Raw genomic sequence first — 24,320 nt, 5'->3', positions numbered from 1 at the left:
ACACCCAAAACGTCGTATAAAGCATGTACATATCCAAGAATATATTCTTAAATATATAATTATAACCAGAGCTGAGATCAGTGCTCTGTCTTTCCCATAGCCTGCATTACACTGCATCCAGCCTGGAGAGGCTTCTTATTACATCCTTCTCTCACTATGCCTGGGAGCAAAAGGCAACCCCCTTCAAAATGGCAGATTTGCAATTGAATACCCTAATCATGTGATCTAAAGTTAAACACTCACGTGAGTGCTAGCAGAGAACAACAACAGTTAATTATCAACCCAGCTAGAGGCTGAGATAGAGCTTCCTTCTAGCTGAGTATACGCCAGTGGAATTTTCCGATGTTACACCCTTAACAACATGCATACAGGCGTTCTGCATTTCAGTGTGTGATTAAACAATTAGCACTCCACACCTAGGGTGGCCTGATGCAAAGGAGGGGACTTGCACCTTTAATAAGTTGCATAGCAAAGGGAATTTTCAGCCGATAGAGCCTATGTGACAAGCTCCACCTGCTGAAATAAACAACCATTAAAGATGCTGGAGGCCCCCATCCCTGTTTTGTATTTGACCACCTGATCCACATCAAATTCAGACATGGTTTTTAAATTTAAAAAATAATAATCCAAAGGTTTCCTGCATCACATCTAATTGGGCTCTTCCTTCCATCTCTCCCTCCCACTCTTCCTTTCCTTATTGCTTTTGCCATCTTGGCACAATTTCTATCTTGCGCGAGCTCAACACTACCACCGGCACTGCTACCAACTGAACACAGCACAATTTGCACACCTCCCCTGCCTCCAGCAAATTTGTTAATGATGTTATTTGATGAGGATAATAGCAGCCGCTATCAGGCAGCCTAGGCTGATACAGAGGCCTGGGGGGGAAAGTCAGAGGCGATTTGTCTAGTTAGAGGGCCTGACGCGCTGCCTGAGGAGACTGCTGCCGCCTCTGCCCTCTGGGCAGCCACTTTGTAACACTTCCTGAATCCTCATGCCTAATTTCCCCCAGGATTAGTGCTTCTGGAGGAGGCCACAGAGCGAAAGAAGGCATGAGGGTTCCTCATGTGTTATCTGGACAAACGTTAAATCAAAGCAGCCTCTCTCTGGGAGAACTTTAGGTCTGAGCTGGGCTGGATCCCATTCTTCCATCTCAATCTCATTCTCTCTTTGTCAGAGACAAAGTAAAGTAGGGTCTTCATTACTTCTTCAGAAACCCTGAATCACCTCCCAGCATTCCTTTGTTATTGTTAAAAGAGGCCATTATTATTATTATTTGCCTTTTCTTCATCTTTTTTAAAGCACTCACCTGCTCGCTGCAGGCAATGAGGAACTCCACATAGGTGAGGGGGCTGGTGCAGGAAGGACAGATCCTTCCACCTCTCCCTCTGCTCGTCTGGTTGATAGACAGCAACTTTTGAACAAGCCCACAAAGAGGCTAGCAGCTTGCGTTTTCCATCTTGGTTGCACAGGAGGGGCGTTCTACTGGCCTCTTAGCAGACTTGTACAGTCATACCTTGGGTTACAGATGCTTCAGGTTGCATTTTTTCAGGTTACGGACCGCCGAAACCCAGAAGTACCAGAACAGGTTACTTCCGGGTTTTGGCGGTCGCGCATGTGCAGAAGCACTAAATCATGCTTTGCACATGCGCAGAAGTGCCGAATCATAACCCGTGTGTGCACAGGCATGGGTTGTGAATGCTGCAGATTGCAAACATGCATCCCGCACGGATCACGTTCGCAACCCGAGCGTCCACCGTAATTTTGGCTTATTGACAAGGCTGGAGTAATACTACAGTGCTTGCTATAATAAAAAGCAAGCCAAATGCATAAAAACACTTCTGAGGGGTTTTGTGGCATTACTATAGAACTCAGAAAGCTCAATTTCATATATAGGTGCGATCCATTTCACATGCTGATCTCACTCCCGAAACACAAACGTAAAAGTGTGTGTGTGCTTTTGTGTGTGTGTGTGTGTGTACATATAATCTTGTTATGAAGACATACAGAACATTTTGAGAACTTTCCCAGCAGGGTGTGACAGCATAACCCTAACCATGTCTACTCAGAAGTAAGTCCTGCTGAATTCAGTGGGACTTAAGTCCCAGATAAGTGGGTTTGGGATTCCGTAGGCTTTTAAACCCATAGTGTGAACCTGACTTGAGAAGTACAAGGCAAGTGAAATGATGGAAATGAGGGCTGCTTCCCAGGTAAAGGAATCCAGTTCTCAAATGTTCCTCTCTTCCCATGGAAGGAGGTTCTTAAAAAAAAAAAAACACAGCTAGAGATGCATCTTTCTTGTGACACGCTTCCCTCCTAATTTTTTCCAGTGTTTTGAAAACTGGTTTAAAAGGTGCTGCAGGGATTTCTTGGGAGTGGGGTGGTAACTTATGAGTTGGTGGTGTTGAGGCAATAGTCATTGGGCATCCCCCATACCCAGCTTCTTCCCAGCTCTCTCTGGGGATCTGCAAAACCATATATTTTTTTTACTCCTTAAGGCAGGAATATATATATATATATATATATATATATATATGCAGGTTTTGGTGTCTTCGGGTGTCTTCCCGTGTAAGAGTTGGGGTGTCTAGGCGACGTTTCGACGAGGTCTCACTCGTCATCTTCATGACGAGACCTCGTCGAAACGTCGCCTAGACACCCCAACTCTTACACGGGAAGACACCCGAAGACACCAAAACCTGCATTCCTGTACCCGTGAAAATCTACGAAAGCATATATATATATATATATATATATATATATATATATATATATATATATATATATATATATATGGGCTGTCAAGCCCACCCCTGCAACTCTTAAAATGTTAGATCTGTCTTTACTTATTGCTGTGGGCCAAAACAAGAGGGTTCGACAAATACAAAACGCTGCAAGTGGAATGAAATGTCATTGACCTAATTTATCAGCAAAACCATCAATCACATTTGCTTTAACAAACTGCTCTGCAACAAGAAGTAATTCAGCATTTGCTGGCAGGCCAATAAAACAACCCAGCTTGAAATGGGAGGAAATCCTCTACATATCTAATCTTTGCAAACAGTGGACAGTCAAAACTGTAAGGAGAGATGGAGCTTCTGCAGCCAATGAAACAGATTTCAAACGGCCATATACAAATTTCTGTGGCCTGATCAGTAAATAAATTTACTGTACACACCCACCTTGCTTTTCATAAAGGAGCTTGGCATATTTTGGGGAGACAGATCAATTATCTGTGAGGATTTATTTTGCATCACATCCAGAATGTGGTTGTCACTATCCCCCACCCCCAACTCCTTATTTCCACTCCTAAAAAGCATTGACTCCGAAGTCCAACTAAGCTCTGAAGACTTTTAAAGCAAGATTAGATTTCAGATTAATATTGTTCTGTCAGATGAAATAATGGCCATTTGTTTTTGCAATACCTGAGAGAGTAGCTCCCCCTAGTGGAAGAGAGAGTAAACCGGACTGGAAATGTTACTTCTGTTGAGATCCATTCAGGTGGTTCTCAAGCGCGGACTGATTTTGAGAACTTGCCCTAGAGAACAGGTGTGCAGGGGCATACTGCGGGGGTTGCGGCCTGCCCTGGGTGCCACCCTGATGGGGGATGTGACAAAATGTCATTTTGCATTGGTGATGGAGGCATTTCTTTATACACTTACTCCACCACTTAATCTCGTTTCTGTGTCTATTCCAGATCAACTTTATCTTTTTATTCAACATTGTCAGAATCCTGATGACGAAGCTTCGGGCCTCGACCACCTCAGAGACAATACAGTACAGGTATCAGTGCAAGAGCACAGGTGGGGAATGGGTGGCCAGAGTTTATGATAGGGGCTATGCTAAACCACTGTTCTGACTCCTCGACTCAAATATATTGTGCAAATTGAGCAGGTTTCTATTATTGCTTTGCAGAATTAATTGATTCTGTTAACTGTTAAGAGTCCTGAAGAGAAGGCCCACTTGCCCTCCCTAGCTACAGAAAGCCCTGCTCATCAGCCCTTTTAACTTAAAAGGCAGGAGTCTGGTAACCCAGACGCAGGAAGTAAGGCTCAGGGCTTACTCTGAGCCAGAGGTCAATTCTAGAATTTGCCCTGAACCGGGACCAACCCTCTCCCGCTTGGACTACTGCAATGCACTCTTCATGGGGCTGCCATTGAAGGTGACTCAGAAACTACAACTAATCCAGAATGCAGCTGTTAGACTGCTGCCTGGGATATATCATTTTCAAGTATTGTTATTTGTGGAAGGTTCCCTGCAAGTGGAAGTCTAAGCACACTAGGAGAAGTTCTAGCTATCCTTCTATTTGCTGCTATAGAGTCCCATTTGCAGGAAGTGGCTTTGGTGTGTGTGTGTGTGTGTGTGTGTGTGTGTGTGTGTGTGTGAGAGAGAGAGAGAGAGAGAGAGAGAGAGAGAGAGAGAGAGAGAGGGAGAATTCAGGAATGGGATCCTAGCCTCAGTCCACCCTTTGGACTCTACCACCTCATTCCCACTTCATTCTGCTACATGTGTAGATCCAACCCTAAGCATTGGCGGGGGGACACTGGGGTGCCGGTCTGGAACTCGCTTGGATTTTAAGTCCTGTGCTCTTCCTTCAGAAAAGCTGTGAAGGCTACCCTTGTGCTCCTTCCTTTGCTGGGCATTACCTACATGCTTTTCTTCGTCAACCCCGGTGAAGATGAAATATCCCGGGTAGTCTTCATCTACTTCAACTCTGTCTTGGAGTCCTTCCAGGTATGGAAAACCTTGTGGAAACTAGAGCCCAAATGCATTTGGGGTTAAGGGGTGCAAAATCCATACAGAATCTTATAACTCGAAATTGCTTGCAATAACTTCAGTGTATTTATGTACTTATTTTAGATGTTGTTTTAAATCGCATTATCCCCACCCGCTGGCGATTCCAAACTAGGGCTTCTGTTGGACATATATGGGTTTTAGAAAGGGGGGGCACACTGAGATATCAAAATCGGCAGCATGAAACTTCCTTTAAATTCACTTGCAATGCTTATCTCCCAAGGGTTGACTTTCATATGGAAAATTTGTAGCAAAAACAAAAAATACTTAAATCTGATTTAGGAATTTGTTTTGTTTTGGCTCTGGTAGAATCACTGCACGCCCAGCTCCAGGAACCATTTACTAACCTCATCATGTTCCTCCTCCTCTTCCCAGGGCTCTAGGAAACCTGTCTGCATGGTCCAGATCTCAGCATTGTATTTGCAAAGTGATGAGATTGTGCTGTTGAGCATGCAGATTTCATTATGTGAAGATTGCATCTCATTCCCCACTCTGTGTCTATTCTCTCTCCCCAGCCCATCTCCCAAACATCTTGGATTATAAGGCAAGGTTTACAGATCAAAGCATCTGGCACTTGCCTTTTAAAAATGAAAAATAGCCCCATAGGAAGTGCCCACAGGAAACATGGTGCAAAAGGCTGCGGTTATTTCTCTCTTTCCCAAAGCTTGACTATGCTATTCTTTCTTCTCTAATCAGGGCTTTTTTGTCTCTGTCTTCTACTGCTTCCTGAACAGCGAGGTGAGCCAGGGTTGGGGAATGAGTGGGCAGAGATGGGGGAGGCTTGCTGGGTCTCAACTTGCATGCTGCCCAATCTATCATACAGCCTTTTGAAAAACAGATGAATTGCCAGATCAAGGGGTTGGCACAGGGGCGAGATCAATTACTATGGGCAGAGACAAATCATCCCAAAGCAGAGGGTGAAACCTCATGCTTAGGAGAACAGGATGACAGCAGAACTGGTGCTTCTGCATATGAAGCAGTACAAACTGCCTCTTTGTCAAAACATCCCTGCAGGGGACAGCTCAGGGAAATGACCATGCTACAATGTCTCTCCCTTTGAGCAATTTTTCTATGACCAATCCATTTCAAATTGAAGAATTTTATGTTGCCCCCTCTCTTGCTGCATGTAGGATCAGGTGGAATAGCTCCAGGAAAGTTAAGATTTTACACTGCATGGTGACACTCACATTTTTAAAGGATTTTTTATTTTATTTTTTACATATTCATCCTTGGCAACCCTATGGAATCAGAGGTGGCCATTAGTCCTGATTAACTCACCAGTAGCCTACTAATATAAAGTACAAGAAGGCTGCTAGTCCTACAGATTCACAGAGGCACCCCTATGCTGTGAATAACTTTGGGAAAGGATATTTTCTACCGCCGGGAACAAAACCCCAAAGTTCTTCCACCTGCTGAAGCTTTCCTGTAGATGTACTTGGAACTCAAACTCCCATCAGCCACAGCCAAATGGACAGGGATGATGGGAGTTGTAGTCCAGCAGCACCTGAAAGGCTGCTGCTGGTCCCTCCCCCATCCCTTCACAAGCCTTGTTCTCCATTAAATCTGCCACCCCTTTTTAATTGGCAGATTACCCCTTTATTTACAGTACATTTATGGGTATTTGTGGCTTGTCTCCCCAGGTTCGTTCTGCAGTCCGGAAGAGATGGCACCGGTGGCAGGACAAGCACTCCATCCGAGCCAGGGTCGCCAGGGCCATGTCCATCCCCACCTCCCCAACGCGCGTCAGCTTCCATAGCATCAAGCAGTCGACGGCTCTCTGAGGCTGCTGCTCTGAACCGTGGGGCCAATACCTTTTGCTGAAGTTGTGGGACAGGACAGGACATGACTTGCCAACTGCAAAAGACAGGATTTTTGTTGCCTCCCCCTCCGGAGTTCCGGCTCAGAAAAGTCCCCGGAGATTGTCGCCTGCATTCTGTTGGCTGAAGCCTCATGTTCTACGTGGCTAGAATTGCAAGTCTCGGGAGGTTCTGGTGGCTCTTAAGCGACAGGAATTCGGAGGCAACAGCCCCAACATCCCGTTCTTCGAAGGTGTGGCTTACTTCACTTTCCCATGCTGTCTGGAGCTCTTTGGTCAATTCGCTAACAGATCGGGGAAAGGGTTATGAAATCACACAAGTGCTGTGGAAAGAGCAGAGGGGTGGGTGGTTCACTTCCAACTAAAAAACAAACAAAACCCTCCACTGGAGTTGATAGATAAGCAAAACCAAAGGAAGAGGTTCTTTTTAGGAACTCCCTAGCTACAAGATGCCGAGTTGGCCACTGACATATTTTACAGGATCTGAATGGTTCAGGAAGGATACATATGTGGCTAATAGCCAAAAAAGAGCCAAAAGCACAAACTCTGAATTCAGGGCTGCCGACTACCTGATCCTGGGGATTGAAAAGAGCAGGTGGACATCCCCATCACACCTGCTTGTCACCTTCCTTCGGACATCTCTTTTAACCATTTGTGAGAATGCTGAGCGGGAGCCAACAGTGCCATTCCAGTGTTCTTCCTCATTCCAGCTGCTGCTGCAGCAGCCGCCAAAACAGGAGCTGATGCCTTGTAAATCCTCTGACGTCAGCAAGGCAACCAACCCAGTATTTCCGTAGTCTGCTGAATAGTTGTTTTAGTTTGCACCAAACTTATGCCCATGGGAAGCCCCCTTGAGCCCCAAAGTGGAATGAGGGTATTCATGCATTTGTTTTGATATCTCTGAATAAAGACCACCACCATCCCAGTCCCTTCTTGCACTTTTCTGTTTTTTAAGAATTTTATGTTGGAGAATTGCTCTGAGTCAGGCCCTTTCTCCAACCCAAGGGAACCGAGCAAGGCCTCTGCATATTCTGTAATAAGCACCACACACACGTGTATATGAAACAGCACTGGACACAAAATCCAGCAGCCTGAAAATCTCAGCTTTTTGTTAGTTTTGAGTTTTAAAAGCAAGCTTCTAGCCCTTATACATGTCGAGATAGATCTGAAAATAAATGAGCATGATATACGAACCAGGTGAGATCTCAGAAGCCAGGGAGCCTGAAAAGAATTCCTGTGCTGAGGAGGAAATGCTTTGTACGCCTTTCCCACGGTTAACAAAATATAGGCCAATTTGTATAGCTCATACAGGTCACGGCGCCTGAGAATTCAGGTTGTTGCAAAATTTGGGTTTACTTGATGTTGGAATCTTATTTTGAACACAACATATGGTCTCATGCCAAGTTCCACATTGGAGAGACAATGGATTCATCACAAACATTTCAGTTGAGGCTCACTGGTCAAACCCTAGATCTACTCATGCCTTTTGTGGGATGTATTTGCTAGGGTGGTTTATCTTGGTGACTGTACTAAGTACCCTTACCAGTGAAGTGCCCAAATCAGCCTTTAGAAATAGCCTAGTTATTTGTTAGTAACTTGGAAGGGAGGAGTATGTGCAAATGAAGCCTTGGTGCTATCAGGAATTGATACTGAATCCCTGCATCAATGGTCCATTACCTATCTAGACTCTTCTAGGTGGCTGGCAAGAATACCCACTCTGTATCACCCAACTCTATTAAGTTTAAAACAGGCCTGCGTAACGTACGACTCACCAAGTCTAAATTGCAACCTACCAGCAAATCACTAAACTGTTTTTGGTGCCTGTGATTGCAAAACCAGCTTGGATCCTAACTTAAGTCATGTTTTAGTCGCACTGAAATCAATGGACCCAAGCCTTGGGTTTCTCCTCCTCCCCTCCCCTTTCAGGTTCTTTCACCATGTCACTAATGAACTAGGTTCAGCTTGGTAGCCACAAGTTGTTTGGACCTGGAATGTTTCTATGACTTTATCAAACCATTCAAGTACCATCCCAACTGAATGTAAAACTCCTTTGGCAATACCTATGGGCTAACAGCCTTGCAGCAGCAAAGCCTTGTGTGAATATGTTAAGAAGGGCCGTGAAGAATGACCCACACCCAGTATCTTAAAAAGAATCATTGTTCCTGTACATACACACAGTTCCAACTGTTGGAGGTCTTCTCCCTCTCCATGGCTAAAAATGCTTTTCCCTCCCCAAGAACCCTGCAAAGCCTAGCTTGATGAGCACCACTTTTTTGCCATATCTGACAGTTCACACTAAAATGCAAATGTCTGTCAATGCTCTGTCACAGCATTTCCCCACTTTTGTAGACCAGTTAAAGGACAGGAGAGAGAATTGAGCCAATCAGAATGGCTTTAGCTAATTGGTGCAGACCTACTCAGAAACTCCTATTTGGATCCACTGGGGATTACTCCCTGATAAGTGGGGTTACGGTTTGAGGCCTAACATTTTAAACTCTTCCAAAGCAATGGAATCCAAGGTACGTGAACAGAACCCAATTTTTCACTTTTTATCAAGCTAGCAAAGCCATTCTTGCAGCTGTGCTTAGGACCACTTGTTTCCCTGTTCATGTTTTTAAAACACACATAGGTCATAAAGTGGCAGAAGATGTGCATTACAGCTGCAACTGTAATGACAACTTTGACACCCCCCCTCAAAAAAAAGAATGAAAATTGCACAAATTCAAAAAGTGACAGATTTTCCCACATCCAGACACTTGTCAAATGGAGGCAAATGGCCTTGAACCTAGCAAAACCCGGGTTCTGAGGATCTGTCCTCACCAAACCCGAAATACTTGTACAAAATTCACATTTAAGTCTTGAGAGGTGCAAAATATCTTCTTTGGGGGAAGGGAGTTGCAAAATACTCTATTGGATTCATTTACATCTACAGTTTTGGATTCATCGTTTTTCTGTGTTGGTTAAAGACACTCCATGCTAAGATTTGATAAAACAAAGTTCTACTGTATTAGTCCTAAATCAGTTATTATTAACCCCTCCCTACTCTAGAGCCCTCTGATCCCACCCCTAGCCATGAAACACCAGTCCAAAAGGTACCAGGAATGTACAAGCAACTGGAGAAGTAACACTGGTCTGGTAAACTACCATAGAGCTGGAAACAGTCCTAGAGAGTGGTACAGGCCACGTGGGGTTGAGCCCAACTCAGCAGCGACTTTACCATTCTCACTAGAGCTGGAAAACATATGAGGCTGTAAAAACCAGACTCCCCACCCACCCCCAACTCCGCCATTGTTCTAGTCCACAATTCTGATCAAAGCACATGCCTCCTGCTTCTCCTCCTCCGTCAGCCTGCTTTCTTGGGAGCTAATGGTGAAGGAAGCACTATAGCCCCTTTTGAAGGCACCAGCCATTTTGTCCCATATTCAACAAGCAGCAACCGAGTTCAAATCCTGACACAACTCAATGGACCATTTCTCTGCTTCTGAACTGCTCTGAAGAATCAGTGAACTTCCTCCTTGCTTTTTGGCTTGTTTCTTGCACTGTGGTCCCAGATCTTCCAGGGCTTGGGCCTTGCCATGAAACTTCTTTGCAGGCAGAAGAGAGAAGCACGAGCTGTGTTGGGTCCCACAAGCTGCACACACAACCCACTTCCCAGATTATGCCACAGTCAGCGTTTTTTTTTTCTGTGAGAGGGACTCAACAGCATGGCCAAGAGTGCCATCTTGTCTCGGGAACTGGGGCCAAGCACTTGGGAGAAGCCTTGTTGAGCTTTTCTTCCCGCAAAAAGAAACAAAGGCAGTCTGGTCAAGAGAGACAGTCAGCCAAGAAGACCCAGGGTTAGAGTGTCAGGAGGAGCCTTAATGACATTTACAAAATTATAGGGGTGGGGTGGGGTGGCGGGGAGGATAGGTGACCATGTGCTTGTATGATGTCAGGAGAGCAAGTATCCGTGCATGTTTGTCTCAGAAGTGCATGCCGGTGATCCTACTGTGTCTCACAAGCAACAATGACGGCTTGCAATGGTTAGCTGCGATCAACCTGGGGTACTTCCCTCCCCAAATCCACAAAGGTAGCCTACCTAACCCCTCTCCCACAGACTTTAAATAATGTGCCCAACAGGGTCACACTGATTGGTGCTAAAGAGCCCAGTCAAAAGTCCAGGGAACGCAGCTGACATCTCATCCAAGGTCTTGGAATGCCCACCTTACTCCCTCCATCTCACCCACAGAATCGGGGCCCTACGCAGAACTTAGCAGGCTCCAAGGAGGGGGGGGGAAAGCAAAAGAAAACCACCAGGCTTCCTAGCAAACAAGGGCTGGGTCCAAAAATACGAGCTACTGCCTGCTGCCTCCCCTGCTCCTTTGGAAACTGGTCTGCCCCTACTGCATCTACCCAGAGCTGGGCCTCTGAGGTTCAACCGAGGAGCCTGCTGGTCACGAGGGAGTGACAAAGGGCAGGGATACAGGAAAGCTACAGCAAAATCAAAGAGAACTGGAACAGAAGGGGAGGCGGGCGGAGGAGGTCACGGCCCAGGGAAGGCCCAGCGAAGCAGCACCCACAGGACTTCGGCCTGCTGAAAAGACAGGCTCGGATGCTGGTGGGCGTGGGCCCGCAGCATGTGTGTTGGAGCAGGGGCGTGACTCCAGGGCATCGGGCGCCCCTTCGTGTTCAAGAAGGGGTGTGGTATCTGCTGCGGAGGGGGCCAGCAGACGGGCACTCTGGTGACGAGAGGCAGTGGTTGCGGCAGGCACGCTGCCGTGAGTGCGCTGGTGGCGTTTGAGGTGCGCCCGGCGAGCAAAGCGCTTCCCGCAGGCTGTGCAGGGGTAGGGGCGCTCCCCGGTGTGAGCACGCTGGTGGATGAGGAGCTCGGAGCGCTGCAGGAAGCGCTTGGCACAGACCGAGCAGGCGTGGGGGCGCTCCCCGCGGTGCATGCGCCTGTGCTTGCTGAGGTTCGAGCTGACGCTGAAGCGGCGGCCGCACTCCGTGCACACGTAGGGCTGCTCCCCGGAATGTGAGCGCACATGGATGGTGAGGTCGGAGCGCTGCAGGAAGCGCTTGCCGCACTCTCCGCAGCCATAAGGCCGCTCCCCCGAGTGCAGCCGCCGGTGCTTGCTGAGCGCCGAGCGCTGGGTGAACCGCCTCCCGCATTCGCTGCAGGAATAGGGCCGGTCGGGTTCCGGGGGCGGGGACGGGGGTGGAGGTGGCGTGGCCAGCCCCCCACCACACTCCACGCAGCGGCGTGACCGCCGGTGGCGCTCCAGGTGGCAGCCCCAGCGGAAACGGCGCCCGCAGTCACGGCACTGGTGAGGCTTTTCCACTGCGTGGCGCTGCTGGTGCCGCTCTAAGTTGGCAAGGATTCGGAACCGCTTGCCACACTCCTCGCAGCCGTGGGGTTTCCGGGGCTGGGCTGAAACAGAGTTCCCGCCTGGCAGCTGGGTAGTTGCTGCCCCTACAGAGTTCAGAGGCAAGGCAAGAGAAGAGGCGGAGGCAGAATCCAGGACAGGAGCCAAGGCGGAATTTGGAGGTGAGCTGGAGCTCTGTGGCGGGACGACAATGGTCCTCCTGCATGGCCCGCAGCGGTGGGGTTTCTCTCCTGCAGGCGGGCGCCGGCGTCTCTGGGTGAAGCGTGGTTTCTGCCACGCCGAGAAGAACTGGGCTCTTTCGCCAAAAGGCGGCCAGAGTCTCGCGGCATCCTGGGAGTCCCGGCTCATACTGTGGAGTGGGCTGCAGCCAACGCTCTCCCGGGGCTCAAGGCCTGCCCCCCATCTCGTTCCCAGAGGGCTCTGCTGGTGGACAAGGCTGTTCTTACACCCTCTGGCGTCCCCATGAAAAATCTTCCCTGAAATGGGTTGCTTTTGGCCTGCCACCAGCCCTGGGCACAGGAGGGGCACCTGCAGCTCATTCGCAACTGGCTTTCTAGACAAGATGGTGGGTGCTTCCAACGTTCCAGCATGTGAGCCCTCTGAGTTGTTCTGCCCACCTGCTTCATCACCTGCTGAGACAGAAAGGTGGATAAATTTCTGCACCTTGGGGCGGGGGGAGAACACAATAATGTCTACAAGGGGGAGCTGAACTCACTCTTCCATATTCCTGAGAAGGTGCTCGTGGTCAGTTTGCAGAGTGTGCTGCGTCAGAGGCTCTGCAGCAGAGTGGATGCTTTGCATGTAAAAGGGCCCATGTAAAAGCCCTCCATCAAAATATCATGGGTAATAAAGATGTCCAGAAGAGACCCTGAAAACCTGGCACCAACAAAAGACAGGCTGGACCAGGGGTAGGGAACCCTTTTCACCCTGAGGGCCATTTTCCCTTCTAGGGAAGCCTACAGGGGCCAGTTGACAGTGGTTGTCTGGGCCAGAGAAAAACGAGACAGAGCAACAAACACTGATTTTACACTTACTTGTACAGCAAGTAAGTACCTCTGTACCCTGGCTTCCGACACTTGAGATGCCTGTTTTTAGGACCTACATTACTTCCGGGAAGGTAAGAGTTTTGAACAGTTTTTAATATTGTATTTCAATTGTAACCTGCCCTGGGACCTTAGGGTGAAAGGCAGGTGATAAATTATAGTAATAATAGCCTTCTTTCCACAAACATCACACCCTGCTCTATCCTTCGTTATTAGAGTTCAAGGATACTTTCTAGCCAGGCAAACACTCTCACGGAGGGTGAAAAGCAGGGCTGGTGACGTGTGGGGGCATCCCAGGGGGAAGAGGGGTGGGGTCTGAGGAGAGTCCTTTGGGCCAGATAGGTCTGTAGGGCTGCATTTGTTCCCATGGCCTGAGGTTCCCCCTCCTAGCAGAGATGTGGGTTAAATGGTTTGGCTTGGTATAAGACAGCTCCTTAGGAATGTGTGGAGGCAGTTGGTACATTGGACTCACATCATTTAGACCCCATAAGTTAAAACCAGCCCTTTAAACTGCATTTAACATTAACTGCAACTTTCGCATGGGTGTCCATACCCCTCAGGGCCCAAAGCGCTATCAATAAAGGCATTTTTCCTCCTTCTCCCCACACTGCAGGAGAAGACAGGAATCAGTGATATTTTTGTTCTGAATTATTGTTGGGATTCTGTTTGTTTGCTTAAAAACAAACCAAATCAAAATTTGACCCCAAGGTAGGTTAAAAGTAAACACATTTGCAGTAAATTTGGTGAATCTGAATATATCTGGAAGTTTTCCACTACAGTTGTACCTTGGTTTTCGAACAGCTTAGTTCTCAAATGTTCTAGCTCCCAAATGCCACAAACCCAGAAGTGACTGTTCCGGTTTGCGAACTATTTTTGGAAGCCGAACATCTGACGGGCTTCCGTGGCTTCCAATTGGCTGCATGGGCTTCCTGCAGCCAATCAGAAGCCGTCCTTTGGTTTCTGAATGTTTTGGAAGTCGAATGGACTTTCCAGAACGGATTCCATTCGACTTCCAAGGTACGACTAAGTTTTATTTGGGGGCCGAGATGCTATGCAGAAAAGAAGGGTTTAGGTGGCAGGGAGTGGAAGGATGGGTGTCCAAGGATAAAGGCTAAGCCAGAAAAAGCTCACACTGTACACGATGGCAGAGGGTTTCGAGCATTTAGTAGGAAGGCAGAGAGAAAGAGAAGAAGCCTGAAGACTATGTAAGCCAGGGAGGCCAAGATGACTGGAGGGGTCAGGAGGGTGGCCCTGAATATCACATTGTGGTTTGAAATAAAAGCAGGCAAATCCTTGACCGCAGATCTTAAAAACAGTTAAGAATTAAATGGTAGTGTCTGATTGCTGCAATGCTCAATCCTGCCTGCCACACCTTTTCAGCTGCCCAAAGCAAGGTGGCCAGGCCTGAGAGCTCCACTTGCCCCAGCTGATGCCCTTACCTCCAAGGCGGGGGCTACGGGTCACCCTTTTGCGCCGCCTGACTCTTCCCTGCTGCTCCTGCTCCTTCACCAGCTCCCTCAACATCTTCTCCACTTGTGCCTTGCCAACAGTCTGCAGGATCACCCCGAGCTGCCTCCGGAAGTCCGGCAGGATCCCTTCTTCACTCGAGCCGGCTGTAGCTGCTGCTGCCGCTGCTGCTGCCGCCTGCCCCTGCAGAGGTGCCAATTGCCCCTGCTCAGGTTCCATTTCTAGCCCTGGGAAGAGGGAGAGAAACAAAGTGAAAGGAATGCCAGACTCCGCTGTGAACAGAGGGCCCTAGGAGCCCTGTTGCCTATTCTAGGCGTGAGCTAATTTACACGGGGGCAAGGCCTGCGAAACACTGCAGGAGGATTGTGCCCTTGGGACAAATGGCGCGAGTTAAGACAAGATGGCTGTCTTTGTCTGCTCCAGGATTGCTGCGATGGGACAGGCTGTTGGGTTGTCATCCTGGAGACCCAGAGCCGTTCGCGGCAGAGAGGAGACACAGCCAATCAGGAGAGAGTGAGGATGGTAAAGGGAGAATTTGATGGTTTAGCCAAGCAGCTCAGAGGCTCTGCTCTCGCTTGGGGGTGGGGAGGTTACAAAAGGAACAGCAGACTTTGCTGTGAGAGCTTGTCACCACCTGAGTCAGAGTACCCAACAGTTTGTAAATGAGGTTCCATCCTTTCTGCAATCAGTGTTAGAAACTCAAATAAATAAACTCAAATAAACCAAGGTTACAGTCGCCAAAATGGAATGTCTAGTTGTCATTTTGGGGCAAGACGGCTCTAAAGTCTTATTTTTCCAAAGGATTGACTGGCTGTGATTATCACTTAAACATCTGGCTAGTTCAGATGACAACCTTGAGCTAGATTACGAACTTTGAGAACTTAAAAGAAGGAAAGTCCACATACATTCCTGCCCCTACCTCTTTTTCTTAACGGTGACATGGACCATTCATAACATAAGAATATTCTTCACAACTGTGAGCAGGGCGGTGGGAGTGGGGTAAGTGAAGATAAGCTAAAGCGGTTAACTGTAATGTTGGTCACTGCTCCTGCTCAGGCGGCACAGAAAAAGCATTTTGGTTCCTGAAATTCATTCTGATTGTGCAGATAAAATATAACAGGATGGGGTACTAGTCTGTGAAAACAGTCCAGATCCAATGATCCCCAGGCACGCACCTCCAGATGGTGGAGATGTCAGGCACCATCCTGGCACCCAGGCATCTTCACTTGGCCGCTAGCCTGGCTAATATCAAACACTGTCTACAACTATTGACAAATTGAAATATTTAGGACCATGATCGGAAGAAATTCATACAGCAGAACACAGGTGGGGAACACCAGGGCCCTTCAGCTCTAGCTGGGCCTTCAGGAATTTCCTCAGGCCACACTACCTCTTCCCAGGCTGCACACCTGTCCTCTTTCAAAGCTTTTGCCTGGCTGGAATGTGCCCTTGACCTTTAATAACAACTCTTGTTTGCCTGGATGGAGAGATGGGTGTGGGGTGTGCGTGTATAAACTCCTGATTTCTGCATCGCCTGCTGCACACAAAGGTAAGAGTCATGTCCGCCGCTCTGTCCGCTTCTGCCTGGCCCCCACCCACTACCGGCATGTGGCCCTCAGAAGGTTGCGACCATAAGTTTCTGCTGCCCTGCAACATGGGAGCCAATTCTAGTTTCCTTTTCAGGGCAGTTTGAGAAGGGAAGGCTTACAGCTCACAAGGGAGAAATGAGTTCCACTCTTTTAGGTAGTTGAACAGAGGAAGGATTTGTAGCCCACTCTGTCACCACACACAATTTCTTAAAATCCTCTCAAATAAAGGACTTACCAGGAGCCAAACCTCGGCGCCCTCGGGTCTCTGTGAAAGCAGTTATACGGGGCCAGCTAATGGCAATTTCTTCCGCTAAGAGGAGAGGAGCAGAAAACAGGTTGATAAGCCAAACAAGATACTTCTGGAGGATAAAATGTTTGGCTAGGCAGTGGTCTTTGGATGCTATATAGCAGGGTTTCCCAAACTTGGGTCTCTGGCTATTTTGAAACTACAATTCCTATCATCCCTGACCACTGGTCCTGCTAGCTAGGGATAATGGGAGTTGTAGTCCAAAAACAGCTGGAGACTCAAGTTTGGGAAACCCTGCTATATAGGGGAGAATGTATTGACGTGTATATGGCCTTAAAAATCAGCAGCTCTTTCCCACCACAAAAAAATGTATATAAACCAACGTGTGGTCCCCACTATTTTGTTGGCGTTCATCTGTCTTGGGAGACAAGGGAAGAGGGCGCCACTGGAGGTAAAGTCAGTGATTGAGGCAAACTGGCATCACGACACAATTTCCATGTGATCACTTGAGATGCCACAGAGCTATTTTTAGTTCTGGGTAGATAAGGTTCGAGTTCAAGTCCGGCGGCACAGACATTTTAAGCAGTGGGATCCCTTACCCAGCGAGATCACTGTTTCATAGCTCTCCTGCATCTCGGCACACACGGGTACTCTCTCGCCAGAAATGCCTGGAGTCCTTCTTCTTTCTCTTGGCAAAGGAGGCTCCCGACAAACACCTAAATAAAAAAAAGAACTGAAGGCGTTTGTGCCACGTCACGCTGTAGAAACCGTTCTACGGCAACCCAGTGTTTTTGATAGTCATATCCATGTAGCAATGGGGTGACATTGGAGGGAGCAGGTGGGGCAGAAAGAGAAAATGATGTTGTGAGAGGGGCAAACTGTCGTATTATGAGATGGGGACAGGTCTGATGAAGTGGCTTGGGCCTTGCAAAACTTTGGGATTGCATCCTTCTGTACATTATCTGGGATATGCTGGAAGGGCCCTATTGTGGGTGCTTTCCTCTAGGGAGGTGAATTCTATGGCTGCTTGGTGCCAGGCTTTCTCAAGAGAGGAGTCATAATTATGGAATAGCATTCCCAGGGAGGCCCACCAAGAAGAAACTCCAATGTTAATTGAACTCAAGACTAGACCCGTTGAAATGAATGGGCACCACTTAGCAATCTATTCTAAGTATGACTAACACTGGATTCAGCCATGTCTTATTTCTGTCCCCAGGTTTAAGGCCTGTTTATTCATTTGAACAATTATATTTTTAATTTTGTTGGACTGGCAGAGCATATTTGCACAGCGTTTCTAAGCTACTCTGTGGCTTTTAGGTTTTTCTTTTTATAATCACTATACCATTTAAATGGCCCCTGAAGAGTTTTCAGAGCACTTCATTAACCTCTTGGTAATCCACATAACAATCCGGTAATATAAGATCAGCTTCGTTATCCCCATGTTGCAGATGGGCTGAGGGAAGGACTGAGGCTGAGAGGTAACAGCTTGTTTATGGGGATCCACTGAGCTGGTGGACAAGGGTAGAGATATAAATTCAAATAAATGGCTGCTCAGCATGGGAAACCGGTGACGTTTACTGAGGTGTGTACACCATACAATACACCAAGAGATTTTAAAATGGGAATGGAACTGAACCAACTAATCAACAAGCTATTATTATACAACTTGTATTGTGGCATCCTTGAGGAAGGAATGGGAAGAGCATGTTACACTTTGTGATGTGATTGCACATTTGACACACCCACATGTGGTTAGATGCTCTTTGTTATATACACAGGGCACTATCTCACTGTACAGCAGTCAAACACTACAAAAGTCTGTGTTGTCTATGGCTGCACCAGACTGTAAGGTAGCTGAACCATGAACATGTCCATATATCGCTACAGATTATTAGTCCTTAGAAAATCAAACCAAGGGAACGTTGAAATAAGACACAAAGTAATTGCAGGGAATAAGTTGGTTACCTAAGACTTGTTCTCCATTGTTTACACTTGTAAAAAAAATGCCTGTAAAGAAACCTGGGCCACTTTGAACATTATATCCAACCAGGTTTTGTTTACATAATTCCACAATTAATGGACTAAATCATGTCAATTAATTTTTATGGGTCTGCTCTGAGTATGACTAAAACAGGATACAACCCTGTGGTTTTTAGGTATATACCTTAAAAAAAACCACCCTCAAGTATACATCGAAAAACCGAAAGTGTGAATGTGATGAACAACTATTTAAAAACACACACATCACACCTTGTTGTTGAAAAGCTTGGACTGGCCACAGCTCCCTCTGGGGGAGGGGGTTGGAAACCTGGATTTCTGTGTAATGTACAAAACAGCTCTTCATTTCTCTGTACTGTTAGTACTTTGTGTCCCCAAAACTGTTTGTTTAGTTATATTTTTTAGATCATGGTTCAAAATCCCCTCCAGTCCAGTTGGCTTGTCTGGTGGTGAAAAAACACATGCACGTACAAAGGACAAAATATGAGCAAATGCCAGAGGGGCAGCAGAGTTTGTTGTGGCAAATATAAATCCTGTTGCATCCTAAAGGCAAAACAATTATATTACGGTAACACAAGCTTTCGTGGATTATAAACCACTTACTCGACTGCATGGAGCGTTATCCCAAAGGGCCCAAGCTAGTGTTAAATATCTTCCAACTCTCTACGGATACTTAAAAAATAATTTAAAAAATGCAGCGTGGAAACAAAACTACCTCACTATGAGAAGAAGTCCATGCAAAAAGCTGTGGGGGTGTTACGGAGGAATCGGGGCAATTCCTGGGGGCGCGGTGGGAGCCGGAGAGAGGGAAAGAAGCCGTAAATTATGGGGAGGGACGTACTTTGTTGGGAGGTAGCATCTTTTGAAAATTGAGTAAGGGGGACATGGGCAAATGGGTGCAAAGGTTACAAAAGGCAATCGCAATGAACTGGGCCCTCCTTGCCACCCTTCAAGCTGACTCTTTCCCACACTGCATGAAACATCGCCCCCCGCCCTTCTAAGTCCAGGATCTTCGTGCAATGTCTTAAGTCCAGGCAGCAAAGGGGGAAACGGCTGCATCGAAATGCTGTTACCACCCCGCACCCTCCACCTCGGGGTCCATCTATGTCCTGCACAGCCTCCATTGTTTCCTCCTTGTGAATCGGACCTTGCAAAGGCGGCGACGGGAGGGTGGGGGCAGAGGAGATCGAAAAGGCCGGGTTGATCTTTTGCACCCCACCCCCGATCATTTACCTGCACCTAGCCAGGGACTGCAACGTGCGGCCTGCCTGAGAATGGTGAAGGCCGATTACAGAGAAATCCTCGCCCCCTTGCAGGGAGCTGGGATGAGAGGGGGGGGGGTCTTAGGGGAAGCAGCTGCAAGCTGCAAAATCCAGGAAGCTCAATTCCACATCCTGGCTAGAGAAAAGAATAAAGAGAGAAAGACCTCCCCTTTCTCCTTCGGCAGCTAAGCAGGCCCTCTTGTGGCTGATGGGGTCTCTCTCCTGCATAAGGGACTCGGTGGCCGGCGCTCTCTCTTCCTGCTTCTCAAAGTTTCTGTCCTTCTTTTGGAAACTGGTGGGTTAAGGATTCTACCAAGTCATTTTGTGTTCCACATACTGTATAGATCAGACTCAATGCAACATGTGGATCCGAGTGATCAGGAGCCGTGCTGTAGCCGCTTAATCCTTCTACTTCGGTAAAAAAACAAATATATCCTCCACAAAAACAAACCCAGTACAGTATTGATCAAACCCTATTTAGGCCGTACATACGTGCTGTTGTTTTAAGACATACAATGGCTCGAATTTAACATATAAAGTATGAAAGTATACGAAATATTATTGTTAAAGGACAGTCCCCCATCTTTGGTAGGAATTTCTCATTATTCTGTTTCCAAGTTTATCAAGAAATATCCAAAATAGTTAACTTACTGGATAGCTTATCAGCTGGTTAGGAGCATGGTGCTGACAACGCCAAGGCTGCAGGTTCAATCCCCATATGGGGCAGCTGCATAGTCCCACATTGCAGGGGTTGGACTAGATGATCCTCAGGGTCCCGTCCAACTCTACGATGCTATGATTCTACCTGTTCACGTTTCTCCACAACTGTCATCACTGAATATGCGGACTGATATCACAAAAGCTTGGCACTCTAAAGAACCTTTGACATCCATGCTAGCTGCTGCTGGGATTTCAACAGCCCAGCAATGGAAAACTTTGTAAGGGGGGGTGGAATCTACATTTCTCTTTGTGGTATAAGAACCTATGGACTTTGGCTATTGTGGAAAAAAATAACACACCAATTGCAGGTCTCCAGAGGGATTGGAGACCCAGAATGCTTCTACGTCATCTGACAGGGTTTTATTTCTTATGCTTTGGACATAGATGGCCAAGTGCACCATCTACACCAGCTCAGGAAAAATGGATGACTTGGTTTATATTAGTGTGTTACTACTCCGGGCCTCTTTTCTTATATATGTTATGGTGTCATACTCTGATATTGTACTTTTACGTTGTCGGTAATGGTCATTATGCTTCAATAAAACTTTATTTATTTATTTTTAAAGGCTATTGTTAATAGGACAGGGGTACCAGGGTACAGTGGCAGAGCAGGAGGGGCGGGTAGCATTGCATACCTGTCTTCCCAACGTGGAGGCAACCGGCCAGGGATGGTCATGAGACAGTGATGACTCCTCACTTTCAGTTTCTATGGAGTCTCATAGACACCTGGCAGCTTCAGCTCAAAACCTCCTGAAGGAATGAAAATACGAACACTGTACGTACTGACTTTGAGCCTACGTCACCATCACATTAGGCCGCTGCTGAAGGAATTGCACTGCCTGCCAATGACCTACTAGGCTAGGTTCAAGATGCCGGTATTGGTGTACAAAACCCTATACAACCTACCAGGATACCTAAAAGATTGTCTCATCCTACACATACCACTGAGTTCCACATACCACATACCTAAACATATCACTGAGTTCTGTAGGAGTGGGCACAGTGCAGGTACTATCCTGTCAGGGGCTCCATTCCACATATCAGACAGAACCTACCCTATTGGCTTTTCAATGCCTGCTAAATATGTGGTTTTGCATGCAATTGCTCTGTGTGTGTGTGTGTGTGTGTGTGTGGATTTTAAAAAATGTTTTATATATGTCATTATAATGGCAGTTGCTTTGAGGTCCCTCACAAGAAGTGATTCATAATGATATAAATAATAATAGCCAACCTAAAGGGTCTGTAATGTAGGCGGCAGAAACATGTTGGGGTAAATAGAGTCAAAAATAATTTTGGAAAGGGAAATTATTTGGACAGGTCAGGGAGGAAAATTAATGGTTTGAGGATAAAATTGATTGAAAGGAACATGATGAGGTTTGTGGTTTTTTTAATGTAGTGAGGCTGTTCCCACCTCTTGTACTCTGTTCATGACTTTGGGCAAGTAACTTCTCTCCATCTAGTCCAGTACTCTGTGTACATCTGGCCAGCCTTCCTGTTACTTGCGCTCTGCCATCTGGTAGGTATTCAGATATACAAATATTCCTGAAGGGTGTGGCAAAGGGATCCCAATCTACCACTCCCAGTAAAGCCACAATGTGTGGCAATGTCATAAACTTTATTGACCGGCATCCGGGATGCAGGAATTTGTGAAAGGGAAAGATAGATGTGTGACGCTGTCAACCAGTCACTCTAGCAATGCCTTATCCTGAGCCTTTGACAATGAGAGAAAAGAATGAGCGGTGCTTGGTGTCTCAGCACACCCCCATAAGTGAAGGGAGAGACTGCAAGGACTGTGATCATATCCAGAAGAACTCAGTGTGTGCAGGAGCAGCTTATTCAGCTGCCTGTATCTGAGCTGTGACCCCACAAGGCCAAAGTGCTCAGGAGTTTATGGCCAGCAGTGGTTGAAGCAGAGTGCCTGGCGTTTGCCAACAGAGAGCTTCCCTACCTGTGAGGGTGAATGCTTCCCCTCTGTGTAAGAGACACTGCTCCATGCTGTTGGAGGAAAAGAGTGTTACAGCAATACCGTTCTGACAAGACAATCACATAAGGCAAAGGTGGTCTGGGAGGTAGGGGAGACATTTACAGGCAGCTTGCAAGCTTCGGCTCAGCAAGAGCTGACTGCAAATTAGAGCATAGACACTTAGGGTGGGCGGGCATCCTGCCACTACCCTCTCCCAATTAACCTCCATCTCCAGGGCCCACCCAACATTATATCACCCTAAGTTTCAGGTTTGGGGCCTGAAATCTTAAAGAGTTTGGAGCCAGTGTGGTGTAGTGGTTAAGAACGGTAGTCATGTAATCTGGGAAACCGGGTTCGTGTCTCCGCTCCTCCACATGCAGCTGCTGGGTGACCTTGGGCCAGTCACACTTCTGTGAAGTCTCTCAGCCCCACTCACCTCACAGAGTGTTTGTTGTGGGGGAGGAAGGGAAAGGAGAATATTAGCCGCTTTGAGACTCCTTAAAGGGAGTGAAAGGCGGGATATCAAATCCAAACTCTTCTTCTTCTAATCCTGACCTGGCAACCCTAATTAAAATTGCTATTGATATAAACATATATATTAGATATAGGCCCAGGCCACTTTGAGTGGGGATTTGAACCTTGGTCTTCTATTCCAGCTCCTAGCCCAACACTCTGACCATATACTACACTGGCTCACAGGGTCGTCTGGGTCCTCCGGCCATCTGGGTTGAGGGAGAGAGCAATGAGGGAAAGGGCCTGCTGGTAGCGTGGTCTCCTCAAAGGTACTTGCCTGACATCTGCTTTGGCCTTCGTTTCCCCAGACAAAAATAAATGAGTACATGCCACAAAACGACATGATAATATCCATTCTCAAAACTGAAATGGCCATGTAGAATGTGAAAGGCCTACAGTCTCTGTTAGATGCTATTTACCTGTTTTCCAACACCTTATTCAATAAATAATGAAAAGAAACGTGATGAAACACCAGTAGTGGCAATGAGAACCCTATTGGATGCTTTCTCGTTTTGCCTCATTGGCACGTTGGCACAGGAGAACAGGTGGGCCCTCCGTTAATATGCCAGGTTGTTTATTTATTAAAAATATAGACTGCCTATTTATGAAAACATCTCAAGGCGGTTTACAGTAAAATCCATAAAAAATACCAAACAAAAAACACACCAGCAGCCTTAACTGCATTACACCAAAGGCTGGCCTCAGTGGTCAGCAAAGGCCTCAGTAAACTGGTAGGTTTTCAACATGCATAGAAACCACATCCTAGTTGGCACATCATGCCTCACACACTACCATGGGCACCAAAACAGAAAAGGCCCTCTATCCGACTGATCCCATGAGATGAGCTTTCACAGGCTCCTCATGACCTTAGTAACCAGGCAGGTCTGCATGGGAGGTTAAAAAGCAAGTCCCATTTCTGCCACTGGGAATTTCCCAGTGAAGCCAGATGAGAAAACTGCCGGGGGTGGCTCAGGCTTAGCCAACCAATATCTTGCTGTCGAAGGGATCGAGTATTTGTTTTTATTTTACCTCACACTAATTTGATGTGTGGCAGGGTAACTAAATGGTAGGCTGTGTTTAGGTGCATTCTCATGTGTTTAATGTTTGAAGTTTCATTCTGTTTTTAATGTTCTGTTGAAAGCCGCCCAGAATGGCTGGGGAAAACCCTGCCAGATGGGTGGGGTAGAAATAATAAATTGTTGCTGTTGTTATTTACTTATTTATTTACTCCCCAGGAAATGTGCCAACGTTCATCTCCCCCAGGCAGTGAAGTGCGAGATTGAAAGAGTTGCTTCCGAAAATACACGATGCTCCAGGGTCGTGCGGTCAGCACACTTGGAAGGCTGAGGGGACCCCCTTCGTAGGCGCACTTTCTTGAGGGTGTGAAGCCCCTCTGGAAGCGGAGTTGGCCGGGGGGCTCCCATGTGAGAGAAAAAAGGAGAAGCGAGCCCGCCCAGCCCCGCGCGGCCGTCTCTCGGGACTCGGGAGGCGGTTGCTCGATAGTGGCGCCTCGCGCGCAGTGGCCCGAAGGTCCCGAGAGGCGCTTCT

General features: G+C 47.2%; 2 protein-coding genes across 18 annotated transcripts in view; one reads left to right on the top strand and one right to left on the bottom strand.

The window, feature by feature from the left end:
* The window catches only part of LOC308571161 (corticotropin-releasing factor receptor 1), a 74,966-nt gene extending 64,086 nt beyond the window's left edge, over positions 1-10,880 (top strand). For all 10 annotated transcript variants that reach the window (XM_081166637.1, XM_081166641.1, XM_081166636.1 and 7 more), the window contains 4 exons: positions 3,695-3,780; positions 4,596-4,731; positions 5,488-5,529; positions 6,432-10,880. In XM_081166637.1, the coding sequence (XP_081022763.1) occupies positions 3,695-3,780; positions 4,596-4,731; positions 5,488-5,529; positions 6,432-6,572 (405 nt within the window). In that variant the 3' untranslated portion in view covers positions 6,573-10,880. The remainder of the gene's footprint in view (positions 1-3,694; positions 3,781-4,595; positions 4,732-5,487; positions 5,530-6,431) is intronic.
* Positions 9,466-24,275, bottom strand: LOC308571060 (uncharacterized protein). Of its 8 annotated transcripts, none has more exons than XM_081166363.1 (7): positions 23,989-24,275; positions 22,245-22,291; positions 20,932-21,046; positions 16,916-17,032; positions 16,305-16,379; positions 14,453-14,707; positions 9,466-12,602 (listed from the first exon to the last, which is right to left on the bottom strand). In XM_081166363.1, exons 4-7 carry the CDS (start codon positions 16,947-16,949, stop codon positions 11,089-11,091), a joined length of 1,878 nt encoding a protein of 625 aa, XP_081022489.1. In that variant the 5' UTR covers positions 16,950-17,032; positions 20,932-21,046; positions 22,245-22,291; positions 23,989-24,275; the 3' UTR covers positions 9,466-11,088. The 8 variants fall into 8 exon arrangements, with proteins under 8 accessions (XP_081022489.1, XP_081022486.1, XP_081022488.1 ...); XM_081166360.1 differs by lacking the exon at positions 23,989-24,275 and adding an exon at positions 23,802-23,819; XM_081166362.1 differs by lacking the exon at positions 23,989-24,275 and adding an exon at positions 23,050-23,448.
* Positions 24,276-24,320: the final 45 nt, after the last annotated feature.

This window comes from Podarcis bocagei (genome assembly GCF_964188305.1).
Source record: "Podarcis bocagei genome assembly, chromosome: 13".
NCBI lineage: Eukaryota > Metazoa > Chordata > Lepidosauria > Squamata > Lacertidae > Podarcis > Podarcis bocagei.
The sequence above is the reverse complement of the archived record's forward strand: the minus strand, read 5'-3'. Positions and strand labels throughout refer to the sequence as shown.

Excerpts from the sequence above, each read along its gene's own strand:
- LOC308571060 (XM_081166357.1), bottom strand. The coding sequence starts at position 18,660 with ATGAAGAGCTGTTTTGTACATTACACAGAAATCCAGGTTTCCAACCCC. Across the intron at positions 14,708-16,304 it reads GCGCCGAGGTTTGGCTCCTG|GGCTAGAAATGGAACCTGAG; the intron begins GTAAGTCCTTTA and ends CCCTCTTCCCAG. Across the intron at positions 12,603-14,452 it reads CCGTAGCCCCCGCCTTGGAG|CAGGTGATGAAGCAGGTGGG; the intron begins GTAAGGGCATCA and ends TTTCTGTCTCAG.